Raw genomic sequence first — 25,457 nt, 5'->3', positions numbered from 1 at the left:
GAATCCATCGTATAAACATGCAATTATAGACCTTATTTTTAAAGTATGAATGAATAAGTTTTTAGAATAATAAAAATTTCAACATATTTTTATAATTATAGAATACAAAATATGAATTAAGTTTATAATTAGGATCGGAAAAATTTTTTGTATGAAGATGTGCATAAATCATTAAATTATGCAAAATTATAATAATCTTAAAATATTTAAAAAGTAATATTTTTATCAAAAGAAAAATGATACTATATACCTCAATCTATTGAGATGTTACTTCAATAAAAAGAGAACATTAAAAAAATTATTTTCGGGCCAAAAAAATTAACAATAAAAGTTGCGTTTACGCACCTTTGGCCGTAAATGGGTTTGCTACCTATTTCCTTTTGTATTTTTTTATTGCTGAGTCTTTTTACTATACGCAAAGTGTCCAAGAAAACCTAAAATTTAAAAATAGTGCCTAGAATTAATTACGTAATTTTTTAATAGTATTTAAAAAAAAGGCAATTTTCCTCTAATAGAATTATTATCCGTTTCTTCCTAATAATAGTAAACATATTAACCTAAATCATTATAGTCGTCTTTTATAAATTGCTCTCAAGTGAATATTTAATCTTAGTTTCCAATCAATAACGCATTCAATCAAAGATATGCCTCCGATTAATCCCCGCCAGTGTGTTTGTTAAATCGAATAAAACAAAATGATCCTTCTAAATCAACAATCAACAAAAAAGCATCAACAGCATATCATCAAGGCATTATCAACATCTCGCAAATCGCAATCGGCTGTCCATCCCATGTAGTAGGCAGCGTCCGCCATCTGCGATAGCCGACACCGTGAACTGTACGAATACGGACGAGTACGCTACGGCGAATGTAGGTAGGTAGGAATCGTAGTAGGCGCGCGCCTACGGATTCTGATCGGTGGGGGGAGCGGCACACACTCACACACACCGAAGCAGAGTAGGGATGGATGGAGATGCTCCTGATCAAAACATAGTTACGTAGCTCTCATCCGTAGAGCGTGTCGCTCTCGTTTCTAGTTTGCCATGGTGGCGCGTAGTGAGAGCATGTTTGGGTGTTACGACAGTTACTCCTATAGACTGTGGAGTTTAGCCAATGTCTGGAACACCTGTCAACGTGAGTAAACGTTCCATTGTTCTGCCTAGATCGCCTTTTATTATTTTTGTTCTGTGCTTAATCAGTGGTGAGATTTAGTTTTTACGTGTTTTGTTGTTGCCTATTGCTTTTGTTCCGTTTAAAGAAGATTGTTTGTAAACAATTGATGAGAGACCATGACGTCAGTTGCTTTAGGGGTTAGCCCACACACAGGTATTTCCACTGTTTGGAGTTGCGTGTCCAATATTTAAATTAGTTTTAAAGTTTTGCAATAGTTCTTTGACTTTTTGTTTTCCTCTATTTGTAAATATATGACCACTCATTTCAATAATACATAATTAACATATTTAAATTCCGCGCATTTAAATATCGTTGAAGAAATTTTTAATTACCACATTTATTTCACCGCATTTTTCTATATATATTCCGCAAATTAGTATCTAATATTTACAAAACTAACAATTTTCATTCATACTTACAATTTGCAATACTAACAATTTACATCCATAATAATATCATTATTAAAACTAGTTAAAAAACTTATTATTTCACTTATCTGTATTTCAATACATTAAATCATCTTGTTTTCTAATACATCTATGTAGTAAGAACTAGTTTCTATATATTCGTCAATTCCGACCAACCACAGCAAATTCATGGCAGGCCTACTCCTTTTATGGATACTTCCCATACTCCCCACACTAATAATTTTCAAACGCCAATAATTCACACCTGCACAGGTAACTAATATATAAACCGCTACACCGACTAATGCGATTGGTTCTTTCGAGCCGGTACGGTACAGGTGGTTTTCTACCTGTGCACACGTGACCTCGCTCACCTGTTCTCCTTTTTGTCTGATTGGGCTGGTGGGTGGCGCTTGTACCAACCTGCTCATTGGCAGGTGATAATTTGCTATCTTCCTAATCTATGGCTGTGAATAGAAAAACTGGTATGTAGTAATGTTCGGTGTAGTTGTCTCCATCATTCATATTAATTTAATGAATATGTTTGTAAATATTTATGAAATCGGATCAATTAACCTATTTTCTTGTTTTTGTGTGTATGATTCATATTAATTGTGCTTAATTAGTTTATTTGCGCAGATAGGTCATTTTTTCTTTTATATTTTAATTATGGCGAAAGACATTTTCGAGAAAATTGATTGCTTTGTGATATTACTAGTAGAAATGCATATTTTGAGTTTCTAGAAAGAATTCTTTCGTATTTTTTACTTAAAATTTATTCTAAAACAATAAATTCTTACAAAAATGTGCCAAATATCTGTATAATACACTTATTTTTCTGGTAATGCAAAATAACTGGAATGTATGCATTAAATCACAAATTGTTTTAAGGAAAAGTAGTAGATATTGCCATACATTTATGAATTTCTAATAATAGGCATAAATTTCTGGAAAATAAGTCAAGCGAATTTTTTTTAATCCAACCAATCTTGCAATATTTTAGTCACCTTTGAACTACTGAACATTTTCTTTATTATTTGTCGTTTCGTGTTTGCCAAAATCAGTTATTGATACAATGTTATTTGTACTACAATATATCTAATATTTACCACTTTTTTGTTATTTTTTGGTGAAAAAATTTCTCGCTTTCCATTGTTGTAAATAATTTTTGTGTATCGCTTACAATTCAGTTTGTTGTTCTGTTTCAATTAGGACACTATACTGTAAATGTTTTTTATGGAATTCCAGTGTATTTTTTTGGCCATTTGTATTGTTATTACTATTTTTTTAGTCAAAAACTTGTCCGATCTATATCTTGAAAATGAATTCTGGGGAACAAGATAGCTGTACTTATTGACAAACTGTTTTATTTGAACTTTTTATTTTTTAATGTCTTAGACAGGTATATTTTCGACCATCCGAAATATCCAAAAAATACCTAAATACTTCATTTTTTTCATATTATAAATATTATTGCATAATATATTATAAATATTCAACACAATATAAAGAAGATTAATTTGCATTATTGCTCCAACTAAACATTTTTTTAAAATAAATTTCCCGCGTCTTATTAGTTTTTTTACCCCGATATAAGATTACTTTTTTATTTAGTTTTTCTAATTTTTCACTTTATGTAAATATTTCGCGTTTTAACTTCCGATAGTTCGTATTTAATTCCGAATTTCTAACCTAATATAAATTTTATATGTGGGTATTTATGTCTGGTACATTTTAATTATAATTTTGTTAAATTTGAATAAAGGTTTTCAGGACAAATAAAACTCATAAGCTTGCAATAATAATTTGCACAATAATTCTGTACATTTAAGGACTCTAATTATTATTAAACATAATTGTCCGATAGCCACACAATTATATCACCTACATAAATTTTTTATCTAAAAATGTAGATTTCGATCTGCCAAGTGTTTCGTATCTAAATAATCAGAGTATAAATAAAATTTGTATATACTTTCAAAAATGTATAATTACAAAGCGGCAAGCTCGAATATTTCCATTTAGAACATGCAGCGACATCTCGGAGATCATTTGGGTACCAATGCGCAAACTTTCGATAATTTGGACCATTTCTTGTGAAATATTATAAAAAATATTGAGAAAATAAGTAAAATAACGTAGAAAATACGTCTTTGTTATATAAATTACAATTTTTAAATATAAAATACCGTTTTTACTAATATTTGGTGAATAATATTTCGTCCGCAGATTAAAATTCAATTCTTAAGATGAGTTTTTTGGCCTGTGGTTTCTTTTTCACAATGCATGACTAAAATTATTATTTCGATCATTTATAATAATGTGGTTTATGCTTGTGTCAGTAACCGTATACATTACATTAGATCAATATTTTTGTTTCCGTATGAGACGATCTTTAAACCTTAATTGCTCGCTGTTTTGTTGATTCATGCACCTTTTATTAAAGTTTTTTTTATAGATAAAAATAAATTTAGAAAGCAACTCTATTCTTCTTCTTCTTTATAAGCAATTCTGCTTGTTCATTGACGGATTAATATGGTGACTTATCTCTTGTTATTTTGAAGACACGGGTCTCCTCCATTCTGCTTATGTGGTCATTGCATTCTTTTTTTCTATTGTGTGTCCATTCATTTATACACTTTATGTTACATTTTCTTCTAATGTCTTCACTTCTCTTTCGATCTCTCAGCGTATTTCCTGTAATTCTTCTCAGTACTCTCATATCTGCACCTTTGCGTTGTGTCTGGTCTTTTTTCTGAGGCATGTATCATTGTTGGTCTTTAACTGGCTTTATAAATTCTTGACTTCATGTTAGTGTTAGTATGTCTATTTCGCCATAGTGTTATTAAGACATCCTGCCAGTCTATTTACTTTTTGTACTTGATCTCTCGCATCTTTGTCCAGGTCTCCATAGCTAGACAGTATAATTCCCATGTATTATGTTTCCATTACTTGTTCAATACTTATGCCATCAATGTCTATTTTACATCTAGTTGGTTCTTTGCTAACTACTGTTTTAGTTTTCTGAGATAAGATTGTCATATTAAATTCCTTTGCTCTTATGTTAAATCTGTGAACCAGTCTTTGCAGACTATCTTCGTCTTGGGCTATCAATATTGCGTCGTCTCTGTAACAGAGTATTTTCATTTCTTTGTTTCCCATTCTGTATCCTCTTCCTTTCTTAACGCTCTTGATGATTTCATCCGTGATCAAATTGAAGAGCATGGGACTCAATGAATCCCCTTATCTTATTCCACTGCCTATTTCTATAGGTTCTGTAAGTTGTCCATCTATTCTGACTTCCATTTTGTTGTTTTGGTAGATGTTTTCGATAGTTTTTATAATATTTATGGGAACTTCCTTATTATATAGAAGATGGATTACATCTTTGAGTCTTACTCTGTCAAACGCTTTCGTTACATCCATCAGACACAGAGCTTTACATCAAACGCTTTCTCAATGATTTGCTTTATAACGAATATTGCATCTGTATACGATCTTCCACTACGAAAACCCTGTTGTTAATCTGCTAAACTTATCCTATGATTTATTAGCACTTGTAAAATTTTAGTTGTGAGTTTTAGCGTAGTATGTAACAAGTTTATACCTCTATGTAGTTTTCTGGCTGTGACAAGTGATCTATTTTTGGTATGTGTTTACACTTTATAGTCTTTAATGAAATAGGTTGAGGAGGCGAGAACTGCTGTTTCTAATATATTTGAGCCAAAATAAAAAGCACTTACACTGTGGTGTATATACTAACTTAAATGTGGCGACTGTCCAAAAACTTACATCGGTCAAACTGGTAGAAGTTTTAACAAACGTATAGCGGGACATAAAAGGGCTTTAAATAAGAGAAAAACAGATTCTACATACGCACTTCACCTTCTAGATCATTATCATTCTTTTAATGACGAATTTCAAATTCTTCACATCCAAAATAAAGGCCTTACGCTATCTTTATTAGAATCTATGGAAATTAACAAATAAAAACATAGACATAATTCTGAATGACCAATTTGAGACAAACAGTTCTCCCCTCCTCAACCTATTCCATTAAAGACTATAAAGTGTAAACACCAAAAATAGATCACTTGAGAAAGGCACAGCAAAACAGCTGTAGTAATGAAGATATAATAAATTTTGTGGAAGTTTTCAGTGTTTTATGTATTTGAGTTTGAGACTTATCATGTTAAAAACTTTAACGGAGCCGATATTTGATAGCGCTAAGTAGCGGTTAAAGGTGAATTTGGCAAATTGTAGATTTAAGAGTAGTTGTTTGGTTTCATGAACTTTTCCAGGTATTTATAGCGGAGTACAATTAACCTGCGGTATGTCGTGTTTCCTCTATTTTTTCGCAGAATCTCTTCGCTCTGTTTACTGTACCAATTTTATTTATATGATATCTGAGTGAGGAGTGTACAGTGAGAATTGCTCTGAATTTGGTTTCCTGAACCGATTGTAATAGTAACGTAAAATATTCAGTTTCTTAAAGGAGCACTACTGAAATCAATTATGAGAGTTGTATAAAAAAATGAAAATCTCATTGACAGATTTAATAACGTTGTCAATATTCTCTTTAAGATTTCACCCATTCTCCATATAACACTTTTAAACAATTTTTTGGTGTCCACAAACTAATTTAAAGATTTTACTGGATCTACAAAAAAAAACGATTGTATATGGTATATTCTTTCTTGTAGATATTGGTTATTTGATAAATATTGAAGGTGCTATTTTTAAAATCTATTTAATTGATTACCACGTTCTTTTCAATAGCAATTTTTGTAGTAAATATATAAATATAAAGTTCATTTACTGAAAGCATGAAATATTCAAGAAATTAAATAATATGTAGCATAATTTTAGGGTTTATTATAATTATAATATTCAAGTTATAAAATGTAACTCAAAATAGAGTCACAATAAAAAAATGCCCGAAATATTTCGATAACAAATAATTATATATATTTACAAGAAAATAGCATATTTTCCAATAAGGGAGAAATGTTACAGAAAAGAAATAACGTACATAGGTATATAGATCTAAACTCTAAACAACAAAAATATTTTAATTTATTGTAAAACATTTTACATTATTTAAGGATATAAGATTATTGACAACGCTTTTCAAGATTGATATTGTTGCTTTAGTCAAAGTAGAAGTTTATTTATAACAATTTCCTTTTAAAAGTTATGATCAAATTTTATCCGTAAAATGCAAATATGCGATCTTCTTAAAAATATTATGTTATATTTATAGTGTTTTTAACTAATAAACATAGTCCTGTTTTGTACTTCATTTGTGGATACCTATCAGTTAACAATATAGGGTTTACAAGTGAATATTTCTTTTTTTTTTTGAGATTATAAAATAATTTTAATTGAAAACATCGTTAAAAAATAATAAGTTATTTCACAACATTTAAAGACTTCTTGTGAGAACAACATCATGCCCCAAAGCCATGTCATTGTGAATTACAATTTTAACAAAATTTAAGAAAGGATTACGATTTAGCTTCGAAAACTTTTCGAAAATCCATTGTATTCTTAAGATTAAATTTTAATTACTGACTATAATTACATTCAATTCTCAAATATTTATTTATTGTAATTAGTAATTTCATGTAAATATTTTATTAGGTAAGCACATGGATGTTTAATTTTTGTTCCACAAAGATAAATACATTACAACTATCGAGATCTCACTTTCAGTTACCAAATTGCATCCACACTGTCAATAATAAAGCAGTTAAATGTTCCAGAGAGCATAAAACTTAATATTTAGCTTTTATATCCCGGTGTTTTTTCTTCGTATGTGCCAACCGGTTTTTATAATTATAAAAACGTGTCCAGAACACCCACTTTACTTTAGAACTAGGATTTATTTGCGGCTAATTATGTCAGATATTTTCGACAGTGTTCTAATAAGTCTAACATGCTTTTTAGTAAAAAGATGTCATAAATCAATATCGTAACATAGTTTGTGCATACGTGAGTTTCCTTTTAGTTTTCACACATAGAACTATTTGGACCTGTGTTAATATTAATACAGTATAATCGTTGTATAATCTAGTGATCAAAAAAAAATAAAAACAAAAACAGTTTTAATAAAATTTGATATTTCACACTTGATGATATTTAAAAATTAATCTTCTTTCTTCTGATATACCATACCTCATATGCACCATCTTCTGTCTGAACCGCATCTTCTTCGGGTGTCTGATTTTTCCTCTAATTGAATCCTTGGCATACTTTTCTGAAGATACTTATTTTTGGCATCGTACCTACCATCCTGATTGGTCATCTTCGGCAACCAACTGGCTAGACCCTGATCAGATAGTTGATCAGTCTGTTTATTTCTGTATATCCTCTGTATGCGATTTCTAGCGATGATGTCTCTCGTTTTAAATAGCCTTCTTGTGGCTTGGTGTAAGAAGTAGCTTGTCCTGTATTTAGTAAATTCCCTCAGTGGTACGTATTGGAGCTTTCCTCTGATGGTTGCATTCGAAATTCTGACTTTCCAAGTCGACCCGTCGATTAGTCTGTAACATGAAGTCTCTGTTCTCTCTAATTTCTTCCAGTTGGTCTCTTCTGTGAAACTCAAAACTGGGACTGCATAATATAATATCACCGATGTTTAATATCAAAATATTAACCAGATATTTCTAAAGAGCCTCGTGTCTTTATCAATATTTGTCCACGTTTAGCCTAGTGTTTAGATATTAGCGTTGCAATACATATCAACGCGTGGAGGATGACTTCAAAAAGAAAGACATAAATTTAGCAGCGAGAGAAGAGAAGCTATGGAAGAAGCAAAAGATCCAGGGGTGAAGCTATTCCTGATCCTAAGCATAAGCATCCTGCTCGATCTTATATAATCGACCTAAAGTAGGCGTGGTATAATTGGATCTGCTTGGCCTTCTAAGACTTGTCCTGAACATATAAGGTTCAATTAGTCTTTTTGCCAGAAATGCTTTTAGCTTGGTCTCTTGAATATGTTTCGTGAAGTTATAATTTTATGTCGAGATAGACTCTAAGTACTTAACGGATGCTTCTGATTGTATAAAATTTCCTCTCATCATGACTTCGCATACTGGTAGAATCTTTTGCTGCGTAAAGATGATAAATTGTGTCTTCTCCGTGTTGATCTTGGCATTTCTATTTGTCCGTGAATTCTCAAATTCTTCCTAAGTGATTTTCTAGGATCTAGACCATTCTTCTGTCATCTTTTCCTGCTGTGTAAATTGCCGTATCATCTGCGTCCCTACTTGTTCTTACATCTGTTGGTAAATCTGAAACAAAAATGTTGTATAAAATGAACGAAAGAATACTGCCCTGAGGCATCCCTTCTCTAGTCATCACGTACGTAAAAATAATATATAAATAAATACATTTACGGTATGCGATTGGAATGCATGATTGGTAGGAGCTAGGAAACAGTCAATTTCCTCAGCGATCTGAGTGAAACATCACGTCTTGGGCATCCCGAAATGACGTTGACTCGTCTTGATATCTGCATAAATGTTCATTGGTCAATATTTTCATTAATTTTATATCAGTTGCCCTTATTTCGTGTTATCAGTTTTTGTAAGTAGATTTTTTCACAGTTCCTGTTTCTCGTTTAAACAAATTTCTATGAGGCATTCAATAAATATCTAGGCTTTTGTGACTAGAGTTAGTATCATTTGCTCTAACTAAATGTTTCCTATTCCTCAAGTAAGATTGGAACCAATTCAAAGAAATGCCTCTAATTCCGTAGAAATTCAGTTTTGTTATCAAAATGTAGTTATTTACACAATCAAAAGCTTTGGCATAGTCACAAAAAACAGTGGCAGTATAAAGATTATTGTTTAGTGCTTGATAGACCTCATGTAGTACAGAAAACATGGCATCGCTGGTACATTTATTAGATAAAAAGCCGAACTGACTTTGTGATAAAACGTTGTTTTCAACGAGAAAGGACATAAGTTCGGCTAAGTCTCTCAATAATTTTGTATAGGATCGGTAGTAAGGCAGCCCTTATGAAGAGGAATAATAATGGCTGTTTTTAGGCTCTCTGGAAATATACCTTTTTCAGAGGAATCGTTAATTAGTGAAATAGGACTCCGAACACATTTTTTGGGAGATTTAAGAAAATTTTTATGGATAGTCCGTCAGTACTACAGAAAGAGTAGATTCCGTTGACTGTGGTGTAATAGTCGCTAGTTTTTATTGGTTCAGCTTTCATTTCCAGTTCTTCTAAATTCAGTCAATATTTATATCAAATAACACAGTCGGTATTCAAAGGTTTAAGAAAAACTAGGTCAACAGTTTTCATCATCATATAACGGGGTCCTACGGCGATTGCCGCTTACCGCATTTCAGCCTCCATCTTTTCCTATCTCTCCAATCTCCCTCTTCTAAGCCTCTAGATTGCATTGTTTTTGTAATTTCTCTTTTCCAGGAATTTGGTGGTCTTCCCCTTTTACTTCTTTCTGGCGGAACATACATTAAGGCTTTCTTTGGCCACCGCTCCTCCTCCATTCTCATTACGTGACCATACCATTGTAATTGCCTTCCTTGTATTCTATCTGAAAGAGTATCTCTAATTCCTGTACGGTTTCGTATTTCCTTATTCCTGATTCTTTCCATTCTCGATACTCGACATGACCTTCTAAGATAATCCATTTCCACAACGTCTACTTTATCTCGTTCATTCTTTGTCATCGTCCAACATTCGGCACCATATGTGGTAATTGGTTCTACAATTGCTCTGTATACGCGAAGTTTGGTGTGCATCTTTATTTTATTAGACCACAGTAATGAATTCAATATTCGGATGCATTTTTTCCCTTAGGTTTTCCTTACATCGGTTTTGTACATCTATCTTAACTCTGCCATCTGCTGATATGATGCTTCCTAGATATTTATACTGGTTGCAGCCTTTTATGACTGCGTTTTCAAGCCTCAGATCTGTGGTATTTCCTCCAATTTCTAAATATTCTGTTTTGCTTATGTTTACAGTAAGCCCCCATTTGGCATATTCCTCAAATAATTTTCGATTCATATAATCTATATCTTCCTCATCGGTTGCAACCACCACCTGATCATCTGCAAACAACAATGTATACAGAGTTTTTTGTCCCACTTCGATGCCCATAAATCTACATTTATTTCTCCAATTCCTCAATGTATATTCCTCAATTCCTCACGTATATTTTAAAGAGTGTCGGTGACAAACAGCATCCTTGCTTTAGGCCTTTAGTGACTTTAAATTCATTTGAGGTTCTGGTTCCAATTTTTACACAACTAACTGCATTTTCGTACAATTTATATATCGCCCGGATATACGTCGAATCCAATCCGGACCTTTTGAGGACCTCAAACATTTTCTTTAACGGGACACTATCATATGCTTTCTCAAGGTCTATAAATACCAAATGGGTCTCTCTACTTCTTTCGACACGCTTTTCAATTATTTGTCGTAGGATAAATATATTATCAAGGCAGGATCTCCCGGTACGAAAGCCGCTTTGTTCTTCAATATCTTGTATCTGTCTTTCAACCCTCTTCTTTAATATTCTGCCGTACAACCGGCCCACAGAGCTCGTCACACTAATACCTCTATAATTGGAACAGCCTCTTTTATTCCCTCTCTTATATATGGAGCTTATATAAGATTTATTCCAATCTTTAGGAATTTCCTGGTCTCCACACATACATTTATTGAAAAGGTCTACTATTAATTCTAAAAGTGCAGTCGGCCCATATTTAACCAGCTCTATGGGAATGTCTCCAGGCCCTACGGCTTTTCCGTTTTTAACCTCTTTTAAGGTTTCCGTCAATTCAGATAATGTTATTATAGGGATTTCCTGTCTTTCGTCCCTGTTGTCTATTAATTCCCTTATCTTTTCCCATGTGTACTCTACTCTATCCTCTTTCAGCAGTTTCGTATAATATTCTTCCCATTCATTTAACTTTATGAGAGAAATGTCTTCATTTTTCTCATTTTTCCTAAACTGCCTTAATGTTTTCCAAGCTTGTTCCACCCATAAATCTGTCCAGTTCATCACACTTAGCCTCCCAGTTTATATTTTTCGCCTTATCCACGTGTTTTTAACTTCTCTATTCCATTTAGCGTATATTTCTCTGTCTTGAGGATCTTTGGATTGAAGCCATATGTGATATGCTTGTTTTTTCTTAAGTTGTCTTTTGTCAACAGTTTTGATTACTGCAAATTAATAGCCATATTGTATTTCAAAAGTCTTATAATATCCATTAGTTTTTTAATTACTCCATTTGTCCTATATTATATTTAATTGCTTCAAGTTATGCCCCATTTTTCTTGTGACAATTGAATATTTCTTACCATACATGCACTGGCAATGAAACATATTTTCCTTTTTTCTTCCTTTACCAAATACCAAAAAGCTATTCATACCATAAAGCTATCGAACTGTGGTTAACTTTTTTGAATAATGCGCTGATAAAGCTTTTATCACTATTAACTATAAGCTATAAATCGTTGTAAATGTGAATTTTTTTCTTATCATTATCCAATCTATTTATAAAACCATTTTTACCTATATATATTTTCTAAATCATTTATGCTGTGGTTTTAGTATCACTAGTTTAAGCCCACAACGATGTTTTTAAATAAGTGTTAACGTTTAGGATTAAAAAATTGATTAGATTACTTTCCGTACCTACCTAGTTTTTCAAATAACTTCCTGTGCGGTTTTACGTTCGGCCCAAATCTTTTTGCAACCCGAGCTTTGTATAAACAACGCAAAGGTTTTTTTATATACGTAACTAAATAGGTAACACTTCCTGTTTTTCAAAAAAAAAATCAAACATCGAAGTAACTGATAATGATAATTTACATAATAGTTTATGTTTTTGTAACATCGTATTAATATCAAGGAAGAAAAAAATATTAAAAACTGAGTATAAATCTAATATCGCATCAACACGAACGGGACTAAAGGTATAAAACCAAAATCGCTTAAATCTCAATTATTGTCCAACATTTTTAGTACCAGAAAATATAATTATTCTTTTGGGAGAGAGTAATAATACCACTCATTCTACGATATCCAATCGTGACAATAAAATTATATTCTTTGTAATAGTCTTCTTCTTCCTGCTTGTATGAAAGCTTCAAAGCGTTTCTTCTTCAATATTAGCCTCCTAAATTGTTTAAATTATCGCACCATCTTTTTCTTAGTCTGCCAATACTTCGTCCATTTGGTGACTTATGTCGTGCTATTCGTACTATCCTATCATCTGCCATTCTACTAATATGTTCGTTCCACTCCTGTTTCCGCTTTGTCACCAATCCATTTATGTCTTCTATATTGCATGCTCTTCTTATGTTTTCGCTTCTCTCCCTATCCAACAGATTTTCCCTGATATTCGTCGGAGTATTTTCATCTCTGTTAGAAGAACAATTAAGGAAGCGGCAAACAACGTCCTAGGACCAGAAGAATCCACTCCACGCAACAGTTGGTTCGACGATGAATGTGAAGATATCACTAAAAGAAAAAATTATGCATATAAACTTATGCAACAAAGAAGAACACAGGATAAGGAGCAAATGTACAAAGATCTTAGGAAGGAGGAAAAACGCATACATCGAAGGAAAAAGCGGACCTTCGAAAACCAGATTATGCAAGAGCTTCAATCATTAAAGGGGCAAAATGAAACTAGAAAGTTCTATAATATCCTAAATAAGACAAGAAAAGAATTTAAACCACGGCTGACGATGTGTAGAGACAAAAATGGACATATAGTCAGTACCGCTGACGCAGTACAAAGCAGATGGGTTGAGCACTTCAAAGAACTACTTGGTACCGAAGTGGAAAATGATGCGTCACCCCAAAAACCAAGAAATAACACTCACGTAGAACCTCCCTCAATATTTGAAGTGAAAGACGCAATCACACGACTCAAAAATAGCAAGTCCCCAGGAGTGGATTGTATCCCCGCAGAGCTCATCAAACATGGAGGTAACAGCATTATGCACCAAATTCACAACATAATAGTCAAAGTCTGGGAAGAAGAACAAATGCCAGAGGAATGGTGCACTGGAATCATGTGTCCACTGCACAAAAAGGGAGATTTGTTGGAATGTAAAAATTATAGGGGTATAACTCTTCTGAATACAATGTACAAAATATTCTCCAACACCCTGTACAGCCGTTTAAGTACGTACGTGGAAGAAATCCTTGGTGAGTATCAAAGCGGTTTTAGGCCAGGTAGGTCAACAATTGACCAGATTTTTGTGCTACGTCACATCTTAGAAAAAACTAATGAATTTAATATTGACACGTTCCATCTCTTTGTGGACTTTAAGTCAGCGTATGATAGCGTCCTAAGAGGTAAATTATACGAAGCCATGAATGAACTTAACATTCCCCATAAATTAATAAGGCTCGTAAAAACAACTATGAGTAAAGTGATCTGCAGAGTGCAAATACAAGGCGATATGTCACAAGCGTTTGAAACATATGCAGGGTTACGGCAGGGAGACGCGCTGGCGTGCCTTCTCTTTAATATAGCGTTAGAAAAGACTATAAGAGATGCCGAGTTACACAATAGGGGAACAATCTTTAATAAATCAACGCAGATTATGGCTTACGCTGACGATCTGGATTTGATCGCACGTACTACACGAGGACTTAAAGAGATGACTTCCACCTTCTTGACAGCCGCACAAAATATGGGCCTTAAAATAAACGAGAAAAAAACCAAAATGTTAGCATCTATTCCAAATAACAGAGATAGAGCTAGAAACGCCGAAGAAAAATTCAGTATAGACCAATATAATTTTGAGGTAGTAAATAAGTTTACATATTTGGGTTCTCTCATAACAAACGATAATGACACATCTGAAGAAGTAAAACGGAGGGTACTGCTAGCAAACAAATGTTATTTTGGACTAAGCAAGCAGCTAAAAAACAGAAATTTAAGCCAGAAAACCAAACTAATAATATATAGAACACTCATCCTACCAGTGCTGACATATGGGTCAGAAACATGGACCATCTCCAAAACAGACGCAAATCTTCTGCTCGTCTTCGAAAGGAAGATACTAAGAAGAATAATGGGCGCATTCTGTGAGAATGGTATTTGGAGAAGGCGATATAATTTCGAATTGTACGAGAAGTATAAAAAAATAGTAAATGGTAGAGATGTAATATCCTTCATAAAAATAGGTAGGCTTAGATGGGCTGGACATGTGTCAAGAGCAAATGAAAATTACCCACCCAGACGAACTCTATTATCGGTCCCAGTGGGAAATAGGAGTAGAGGCAGACCACGACTGAGATGGAGGGACGGTGTGGACGAGGACGCAAGGAAAATCGGCGCGGCAAATTGGCAACGGTTGGCGATGAACAGAAACGACTGGCGAAATAGACTGGGGAAGGTCAAGGCTCAACTAGAGCTGTAGCACCACTGATGATGATGATGATTTTCATCTCTGTTGTTTCTAGTAGTCGTCTCGTTTTAGATGAGTCCGGTCTTGTCTCCGCCGTGTATATTAATATAGGTCTTCAACATCTCCGTAACTAGTTATATCTATTCCCAGATATCTAAACATTGCTTCCTGCTTTATTATTTTCCAATCCATTTCGATTTTACGTCGTTTGGTGATTGGTACGTTTCTTTTATACAGTAGTTGTAAGAAGTCTTCAACTTGGATGCGATCGAAAGCTTTTGTCAGGTCTATAAAACATAGATATGCTGGTTTATTGTACTCGATGGCCTTTTCTGTGATTTGTCTTAGTACAAATACGTCGTCTACGCAGGATCTTCCGGATCTGAATCCTTATTGTTCATCTGATAAAGTTGAAATAGAAATCAGTTTTCAAGAAGTAGAGATAGCCATAAATTCACTCAAAAATAGAAAGTCACCAGGACCAGACGGAATAACCAACGAGCTTCTAAAACACGGAGGAGAAAGCATAACCCTTGAGATGACAAAACCTATATAAAAACTAATATTGCACAGCAAGATACCAGACGCATGGAGAAACAGCATAATGATACAATTGTTCAAGAAAGGAAATAAAGAAGACCCCAACAATTATAATAAATCTACTGAACACCGCACTTAAGATTACAACAAAAGTCCTAACCAACAATATCAATAAACTAAGTTGTTAGTTATTTATGTTGTCTTTCAATTTTTTATGGACAAGTATACCTACGCCTGCCCGTGCTCGTTCTTCTTTCTTCACTCCACTGTATGCTAGAAAATATTGGTTATAATCTCTTTGGCGTTTACCTTTGTTTTTGGTGTCTTGGATTGCACAAATGTCTAGTTTTTTACTAATCAGTTCTTCTATTATCTCTTGATCTTTGTTGTTGAAACAAGTAATGTTCCATGTTGCTAATCTGATTGTGCACTTATTTTTCCTTTTCTTTGCGTGGTTGGTCATCTTAGGTTTCGTCTAGTTCCAAGGCTTTATATCGGTTCTTTGGGCCTTGTGTTCTTTTACAATGGGTAGGATGCTAACCTGGCCCATCAACCCTCCTCTTTTATCCGGGCTTGGGACCAGCTGTGGGCATGAACACGGCTTCTGAGCTACTTAGTCCACCCAGTCCTCGCGCTTATAACCTCCAGGCAGAGTTCTTTAATAGTAATGCTTATAAATCATAAGAAAAAACTGGTAAAATACTTACTTTACCGCCACTAAATGGTATTCGATCTAATATTTGATTTACTCTTAATAGCGCTGGCTGAATCTCCTTCTTCTTGTTCTCATTGCGCCGTCTCCTTTCGAAGGTTGGCGATCCAAATGGCAATTGTAGTTTTGGAAACTGCTGCGCGAAAGATCTCTGCGGATGAGCGATCGAACCATCTCCTCAGGTCTTTCAGCCACGAGTTCTGGCGTCTTCCTACTGATCTTTTGCCCTGTACTTTTCCTTTCAGTATAACTTGAAGTAATTCATATCTTTCGCCTCTCAGCACATGACCCAAATATTGCATTTTCCTCTCTTTGATTATTCTTAGTAATTCTTTTTGTTTACACATGCGACGAAGTACCTCAACATTAGTAACTCTTTGTACCCATGGAATCCTCAAAATTCGTCTGTATATATACATCTCAAAGGCATCTATTCTTTTTTCAATTTCAGAGTCCATTGTCCAACTTTCACAGCCATACAGTAAGACAGAAAAAACGTAACATCTGATCATTCGGATTCTAAGCTGTAGACTAAGGTCTGATCTTGTAAAAAATGTTTTAATGCTCATGAATGTTTTCCTTGCTTGTTCGATTCTTGATAGGATTTCTTTTTTTGCATTACACTGACTATTGATATTTGTTCCCAAATATTTTATGGAATTTACCTGTTCTATTATTTGACCCTTGGCATACACCTGTACGTTTATTGGTGTCTTTGAAAATACTAAAGTTTTAGTTTTGGAAACGTTTAGATGTAAACCGAACATTTCGCTGTGGTGAACTACCGCATTTATTATATTTTGTAGTTCTTGTGCATTGCTTGCTATTAAGACGGTATCATCAGCATATCTGATGTTGTCTATGCTGATTCCGTTAATCTTAATTCCGCCTTGGACCTCGTCTAATACTTCTCTGAATATAGACTCCGAATACAAATTAAAGAGTAACGGTGATAAGACGCAACCCTGTCTCACTCCTCGTCGGATTTGTATGTCTTCGGATGTTGTGTGCTCTATTTCAATTGTTGCCGTTTGGTGCCAGTATAGTTCTGAGATAATTCGCAAGTCTTGTTCGTCAACTCCAGTTGTTCTCAGAATTTCGATCATCTTTTGATGGTTAACGCAGTCCTGGGAATAATCTCCTGGGAAAAATTAATTTTTCGACAAATACGACTCATCAAATATAGCTTGATAGCTCTTTATAATAATAGGCCCTACTTTCGACGCGGAGTGGGCAGCAATACAATTCATCATTATTATTTCACATCATAGTAAAATTCACATCAAACTACTAGACCAAACAATGAAAACGCTGTCTAGTATAAACTTGAAGAAAGAGATGCTCAGCTCAAAGTAAAACTTAAATGAAAAACTGCTTAAAATGAAATGATGACAGATGACACATGATTCTTCTACGGACTACGAAGTCACCATCGCAAAAGGGATCAAAAAAGTTGAATGTTCAGATGTTCTCAAAAATTATTACTAAACTCTAATTTCACTATTTGGGAGAGTGAGTCATCGTTTGAAGGCGTAGAAGTGGGGAAAGACGTATGAAAATCCAGTGGCGTTCATTCACTTTTATTTCAACGTTAATTATATTATATTGTTTAAATATTATTGTTCAAAATAGGCCACAATATATTTATCTGGTTTTTACTGAAGTTTCAATCTCTATATCCAAAGACCGTTTTCAAAGATATAAATTATAGTTATATTTATTTTATTTGTTTTTTATTATATATTTATATATTCTTATATTATTTTCTTTTTTTTTTTCTTAACTTTAAAAACGGTCTCTGTAATAGAGATCGAAACGTCAGTAAAATAAACATGTAAATAGATGTATTGTGGCTTATTTCCAACATTCTCCCTAAAAATACGGAATGCCACAAACAAAAAGCCACAAAAAAAAATAAATATTGCTATCATTTGTATATTTGAAAACGATCTCTTTATATAGAGATCGAAACGTCAGTAAATTAAACCTATGAATAAATATTTTGTGGCTTATTCCCTACTGTCTCCTAAAAATACAGAATGCCACAAACAAAAAGCTATAAAAAACAAGTAATTTTGCAGAAAGCTTACTGATGCCACCCGGTTGCCGCGGGAGTTACGCTAAAACGTCTTTTGACGTGATCCGCCCTTAAAGAGTTACACAATGAAATGTTTTTAAAACAAATTTTAAGACAGTTTCCACACCACCCGAGAGGTATGTCTTGTGGCGCGTTACTTTTTTTTAAATGGGTGTTCGCCAAGAGCCATATTTTCCCATTAAATAAAATAAACAAAACACTTAAACAGTATAAAACAAAACAAAATAAAATCCTATAAAACAAAATAAAATTCTATAAAAACAAAATAAAAATAATTTTGGATGTAACAAAACATTGTTCTATTCTAACACAAACACTATACACACTTACTATGTTCTTCTCGTTTTTTTTTTGTTTTTGGTTTTTTTATGCTGATGTTCCTACTAAACTATTAGAAAACATTATTCGCTGTCTAAATCTGAAGATGCAGTGCTGCTATCGCTGTCATTATCTTCACCTGGTGTAATTATAATTGGCTCTAGTAAAACTTCGACATGAGTGTCAAGTTCCCACATACGATATTCTTCTTTAATTATGTGGCCTATACATTTAGCCCATTTCTCTGGAGTTACATGGAGGATTGCTTGAATCAAAAGTTCCTTAACTTCGTTTAATTTGAACGTTTTGTTATTGCGTGCTACTTCTCCTTTCACTTGCGCCCAGATAAGTTCAATGGGATTAAGTTCGCAATGATAAGGTGGTAGACGCAGAACTTTAACACCATAATCTTTTGCAGTTTCATCCACAACATATTTAAGATATTCACTTTTCCTTAACCGTGCAATGTCAAGTAGTTGAATTTTGAGCATTGATTCTTCGTATGCAATCCCCTTTTCTGTAAGCCATTCTTGAATTCTCCCTTTCCGCCATGCCGTCGTCGGTAATTGTTCTAGTCTGCGGCTATGATATGGCGCATTGTCCATAACAACCACAGACCCAGATTCCAATTTTGGTAAGATTCTCTTAAACCAGCTCTCAAATACTTCAGAAGTCATTTCTTCATGATAATCACCTGTTTTTTTCGACTCAAATTGAAGCAAACCATCATCAAGGAACCCTGTATCACTTCCTATATGGGTGACGATTAAACGCCGTCCCTTTCCTGATGGAGCCTTTAATCCTGTAGACCAGCCTTCTATAAATCCTTCACGTTTACTTTTTACTTTAAATGAATGAATTTTTCGACGTATAATATTCCTTGTCTCGTCATCCAAAACAATGCTTTTCCTACCTCTAGTTTTACCTTTTTCTTGCTTTTTATTTTCCGATGTATTTTTAAGTACACGATAAATACAGCTAACGGATACTTTTGTTAAACTGCTACAAATGTCGACCGCTTGGCTAACGTTTAATGCCATTTTTCTGCCGACAATTCCTTCATAAACGTTTCGTATCATTACCTTCTCTTCGGACGTTAACATTTTCCGTCTCTTTTGCGGCTTTTCATTCTTGGAATCAACATCAGAATTTTGCTGTCTTCTCTTGGAACAACTCGGTTTTTCGTCCATTGTATTTCAATAATCTGGATATATACTATAATATACAATAATTTCAAAGAATATAACTAAATATTTACTATAAAACGACAAACTATAACACTCTTATTATCAATAACACGTTTTATCAATACTACAATACAGTATTGATAAATCAGTATTGACAACAATAAGTTTACAAACTTATCACATAAAATATACTCACAAAAACACATGCACTATTTATCCATAGAAACACCAAGTTTTCTTCGTTCATTTCTTCGACAAAAAATAATAAAAACTAGTTTTACTGCATGTCTGAAAAAACGATTGAAAAATAATGTTTTAAAATATCAATTTTTATTTTATAAATTTAAATGCGTAACGAAACGGAACATATAAATAAAATTTATTTTATTACAATTTTGTGCTTAATTTTTACTATTGAAAAAATCATGTTTTTTGGTATTTTTATGACGGTAATAATCGCTGCGTGGAAGAATACAGGTTTTGTATGACCATAATTACTACTTGTGAACAAGATTTGGCTACACTGTACGACAACTTCTGGTCAAGTCTACTATAGAGAAGCACAAATAAATATACTACTTTATATATTCTGTAATTTCTTATGAGGAAACGCAAATTGCAATCGAGAAAACAGGCAGTTTTCGAGGGCCGCTGTGTACATTTAAATTTGAGGATATTCGGCGTTTAAACTATGAAATCACTCTTCTGAATTGAGGGTTTCTACTATAGTAGAATGGAACTGTATCTATTTTTTTTTTAGAACAAAAAAGTATGCAATACTACCGATAATTAACTGTAAACTTTATAATTAAGCTATACACGCGCTTCCATATTATTTATTACTTCAATCGTGTGATTTTATTTGGCACAAATAACAACAGGTCATCTATTCGCGATAAAAAATATGTTATCTTCATCGACCATAGAGATCGTTTAATATTGCTACATTAATTAACAATATGTGTCATGTATTCGAAATATTGTAAATATTTTAAATTGTTACAAACAACTTTGTTGCTAACTTAAAACCTATTAATATTGCTTAGAAGAAAAAGAAATAAAAAACACATTGTTTAAGCTGTTTAAGTTTTGTAATTTATGACGTATTTGGTCTTCTATTCCTTGCTGCATTGGCTGTTTCTTCTTCCACTGCTTCTTCATTAACTTTTTGTTTTTCTACTCTTTCTTCAATTGTTTCTTGCATTTCTGCGTCAAAATCACATTCTTTGAATACGTTTCTGTTGGGGGAAACATACCAGTTTTCTTAACCCCATTAATTGCTGTATCCATGATAGCTGCTTTTATATCTAATGGCTGAATGCGGTGGAAGGCAAATTATATGGTTTTCTCGCTGCAGTTATTGTTTCCAAATTTTGTGTATGGGAGTAATGACCATACTGGATCGTCAGCACTTTGTTATGTTAATAAAATGGCGGAGCTAATCAATAAAAAAATTCTTTTTGAATCCAGCCAGATACATGACACGCATACGTAGATCCAGGTGGAGTGCCATTCATTAGTTCCATTTTCATATTCTTCCGGGGAAAAATTAAAAGGGGCGGAATATATTGGCCTGTTGCGCTAAAACTGTGGTTAACAAAGATCCGCGTTTTGTTTTTGTTTCTTTTTCCCCCACAATTCTCAGATGTTTATATTGCACAATGGTGAAAACAGTTTCGTCTCAATTGAAAATCCTTGCTGGATTGTAATTTATTTTTTCTAAAGGTGGCTCATATAAATCAAAAAATGTCGCAACGTTTTCCTTGGTAAATCATTTAATACGCGCATATGATATTCCTTGAGGCATTCTTAGTGATAATTCCTTGTGCCTTGCAAGAAATCCGGCAAACCATTTCTTTTCAGCACTTTTTTTGGCAACGCTGAATGGATTTTTTATATTATTTGCTTTGCATACGCTGTATGCCAATTTACTCACGTATTTTTGGGTAATTCCAAAAATGTTATCCATTTCTAAACAGTGATTAGCGAGCATTGACTCCATTTCTTCCGAAAATACCATTTATCGTCGTAAATGAGAATTTACTATATCTTCAGCATTCCCCTCCATCTTATCGTACCTTTCTGTTTGTTTAAGGAAGGTATATTGTGGGTTCGCGCACTTTTCATGTAGCCCATTACTCCTTGCCGAACAGTTAAAATTGCGGAAATCATTTGTTCCTTATTTCACACTTTCCGTTTTTTAGGCATCTGAAAAAATATTTTTTTTATTGCACAGAAAAATTTTTCTCTCAATTAAATATGGACAAATTAAAAATATTACAATTGTTTTGAAAAGTCCAAACTCCTAAATTTTTTAAACCTTAAGGTATGTATTTTTTATTGTATGTACGAGAAAACTGGAAAGCCGAAAATGGCGTTGACATATTATGTCAGCTACCCGCTTGTTTGTAAATGCAGCTAAAAGTAAGTAAACTATGCAACATTTTGTATAGAATAATATTAAAATACTTTAGAAACTCACCTATAAGTCTCGTTAAACACTGAAAATGCAGCACGACCAAAAACTTTCTGTACCACACAAAATTATTCTAACCTCAAATGTCAAATAAGAGAACAAGTTTTGCGCAAAAAGAGAGAATGGTTACCTGCTGGCAAGGTGGTGGTTAGTAAACAATGCATACGATATACAGATTGAACCAATTTAAAACGGAACATACAATTTAATATAATATGTCTGTTTGAACTGCATTTGAAATAGTGGACCAATATAAAACTTGGACAAAAATAAATCCATACCCGGTGATAGACATTGTATAAAATATCGTTCAACTATCTGTCTCCTTTAAAGGAAAGAGCAGCTTGCCTTATAGTCGGAGAGATAGAGCCAAAATTTTGAACTGATCAGTAATATGACATTTCTCTATTGGAATATATTCATTGTAACTGGGTTAAGACTTTGACTTACAGGCGGACGCCCCTCGTGGTACAGGGGGTGGCTATACAGGGATGAAGTTGTCATTTTTTTCGGAAAAATTAACGATCAATAATATGGCTGAACATTTGCCCAATGTACCACTTACCTGCGCATTTTAGGTCTCGGTAACAATTTTCAAACTGATTTTATTATGATATTTTTATACCGATTGATTTGGAAATTTGTATGCTCACTTCTGTTACTATTCTGAAAAGCGTCAAGTAGAGTTTTTCTCAAAATTTTTCAAAAAAATTTCCGTAAATGAAAATTTTCGTAATTTTTTGAGGTAAAATCTAATATGTAGAATCCTTTCGATTTTCTGTCAGTTATACCATGATTTTTTCCAAAAATTTTCAAACGATTTTTGCGATAAGAAAAAAAAATTTAGAAAAACTTCGCCATTTTTCTCACTCTCATTGATGTTTTCACATTAATCATCTTCGTCACTTTCACTTTCAATAATATCACATTCATTATCTACTTCATTTTCAATCACTACTTCTCGAACTGATTCTGGCATCTGAGGTCCATAATAAAATATTAAATATCAAACATTTATTCAATTAAAAATTAATTCGTAAAATATTTGTATTTAAGAAAAAAATGTGATTTGTAAAGTAAATATGACTTTAGTTTGAAAAAAAAAAACATTATCATAATATCATTTTAAAACTACAAAATATTCTATAAAAGATTCAGACGATGACGTAGAGGTTTATCAAATGTTTTAGAAAAGTTTTTCTAAATTTTTGTTTCTTATCGGAAAAATCGTTTGAAAATTTTTGGAAAAAAATCATGGTATAACTTAAAGAAAATTGAAAGGATTCTACAAATTAGATTTTACCTCAAAAAATTACGAAAATTTTCATTTACGGAAATTTTTTTGGAAAATTTTGAGGAAAACTCTACTTGACGCTTCTCAGAATAGTAACAGAAGTGAGCATACAAATTTTCAAATCAATAGGTATAAAAATATCATAATAAAATCAGTTTGAAAATTGTTACCGAGACCTAAAATGCGAAGGCAAGTGGTACATTTGACCCCGTTTTGTGGCTCTCTGTACCAACCCAGCTGTCCGTCCTTTTGGATTTAAAGTTTTTAGGGGCTAAATAATGAGCCATGGCGGACATATTACTTATCGTTAATTTTTCCCCAAAAAATTGCAACTTCACCCCTGTCCGCCACCCCTTATGTATCCACTCTCGCGTCCGCCCTTTGGGATTTCGTCTAGTTATACCAAGATCTTACTCTGGGCAAATTTTCAGCCATATTATCGATCGTTAATTTTTCTGAAAAAAATTTCAACTTCATCCCTGTATAGCCACCTCCTGTACCACGAGGGGCGTCCGCCTGTAAGGCAAAGTCTTAACCCAGTTACAATGAATATATTCCAATAGAGAAATGTCATATTACTGATCAGTTCAAAATTTCGGCTCTATCTCTTGGACTATAAGGAAGCGATAAGTGGTTTGACAGCATAATAACTGCTTGTTTAGTCTAGTTTTTTCAGTGATTCTAGGCAACCTATTTGGGTGGAGTTTTGACTTGTTCTTGGATAAGTTCCGAATCCAGCAGCCCGCTGAAGTATTGGATTTTTATAATATAATTATTTGACAACCTTTTGTTGGCCAACCACCTAGAGCGGAGTTGAGCCGAAATACATTGATTTCCTATGTTCCGTTTTAAATTCGTTCAATCTGTATGTCGGAATCAGAACTTGCTTGAAAACGACCTACCTTTACCTACATATTTTAATGTTTTTCTTCAAGAGTAACCTTTGGTTGCTTTCTTCTTGTTGCTCTTTATAATTCTAATATATTAAGGACTGATAGTACATCATTATAACCATCGAGTAATACTAATAAAATTAGTGAACTACAAATTCCGATCATCTACCCACCTTTTAATAATAATCACAACAATACTTCTGATTTCCCTGGAATTTCCATATTTGCGTTTTTATTAAATTGATAACGCGGACGGTATCGAAATGATTACAAACAGTCGTAGATTATAAAAATAGTCATATTTTTATTTCAAAGACATATTTCCACGGGAAGTATCATTTTGCGAATGTTTTAATAATGCATGTTTCTTTTGTACGCATTTTTAAATTATAAAACCTAATTTCCGCGATTCTTAAAGACATTTTCAACGTTTTTGTTTATACATTATTAATTATCATTATCTCCTTAATAAGGATTTTTCCATAATTTTTACTCTATTCTCTACTTGTTTTAGTTATCATTTTAATATCATTTACATAAGTTTTTTTCCTAATTCTTTTATTTGTCTTACTTCTTTTTTAACTACCCTTTTCTCTTTCAATAGCATATCCAATATGTCGTCCTGAGATCTTTCTGCTTATGTTAAGGTGGTTCCTATGTTTCCATCCATTTCATTGTCTGTATTTCCTCGAACAGTTATTTTGTATCGTTTTCGAATTGCGTAAAGAGTAAAGCTTACATCTACAGTTTTTCTTCAGCAATTCTGCTTGTTCATTGGCGGATTAATACCTTTATGGAAGGTTGTCACTCCATCTTTTGCGCGGTCGTCCGATACTTCTTCTGCCGAATGGTAACTTATCTGTTTTCTTTGTTTTCTGTTTTTTCAGTCAAAAACAGAGATGGACCTCTTTAGCAGGAAAAGAAGAATCACGGGCT

At 33.3% G+C, this 25,457-nt stretch overlaps 1 protein-coding gene across 5 annotated transcripts in view; it reads left to right on the top strand.

The window, feature by feature from the left end:
* The window catches only part of zfh1 (Zn finger homeodomain 1), a 557,667-nt gene that overhangs the window by 461,894 nt on the left and 70,316 nt on the right, over nt 1-25,457 (top strand). The window contains exon 1 of one of the 5 annotated variants that reach the window (XM_072533084.1): nt 974-1,134. The exons of 2 other annotated variants lie outside the window; for them this stretch is intronic. In XM_072533084.1, the coding sequence (XP_072389185.1) occupies nt 1,044-1,134 (91 nt within the window). In that variant the 5' untranslated portion in view covers nt 974-1,043. Of the gene's footprint in view, nt 1-973; nt 1,327-25,457 lie in introns of those variants that run through there. 2 more of the 5 variants (XM_072533085.1, XM_072533086.1) reach the window with 2 other exon arrangements.

This window comes from Diabrotica undecimpunctata, chromosome 5 (assembly GCF_040954645.1).
Source record: "Diabrotica undecimpunctata isolate CICGRU chromosome 5, icDiaUnde3, whole genome shotgun sequence".
NCBI classification, from domain to species: Eukaryota; Metazoa; Arthropoda; class Insecta; order Coleoptera; family Chrysomelidae; genus Diabrotica; species Diabrotica undecimpunctata.
This window is presented reverse-complemented; position numbering and strand designations above follow the sequence as displayed.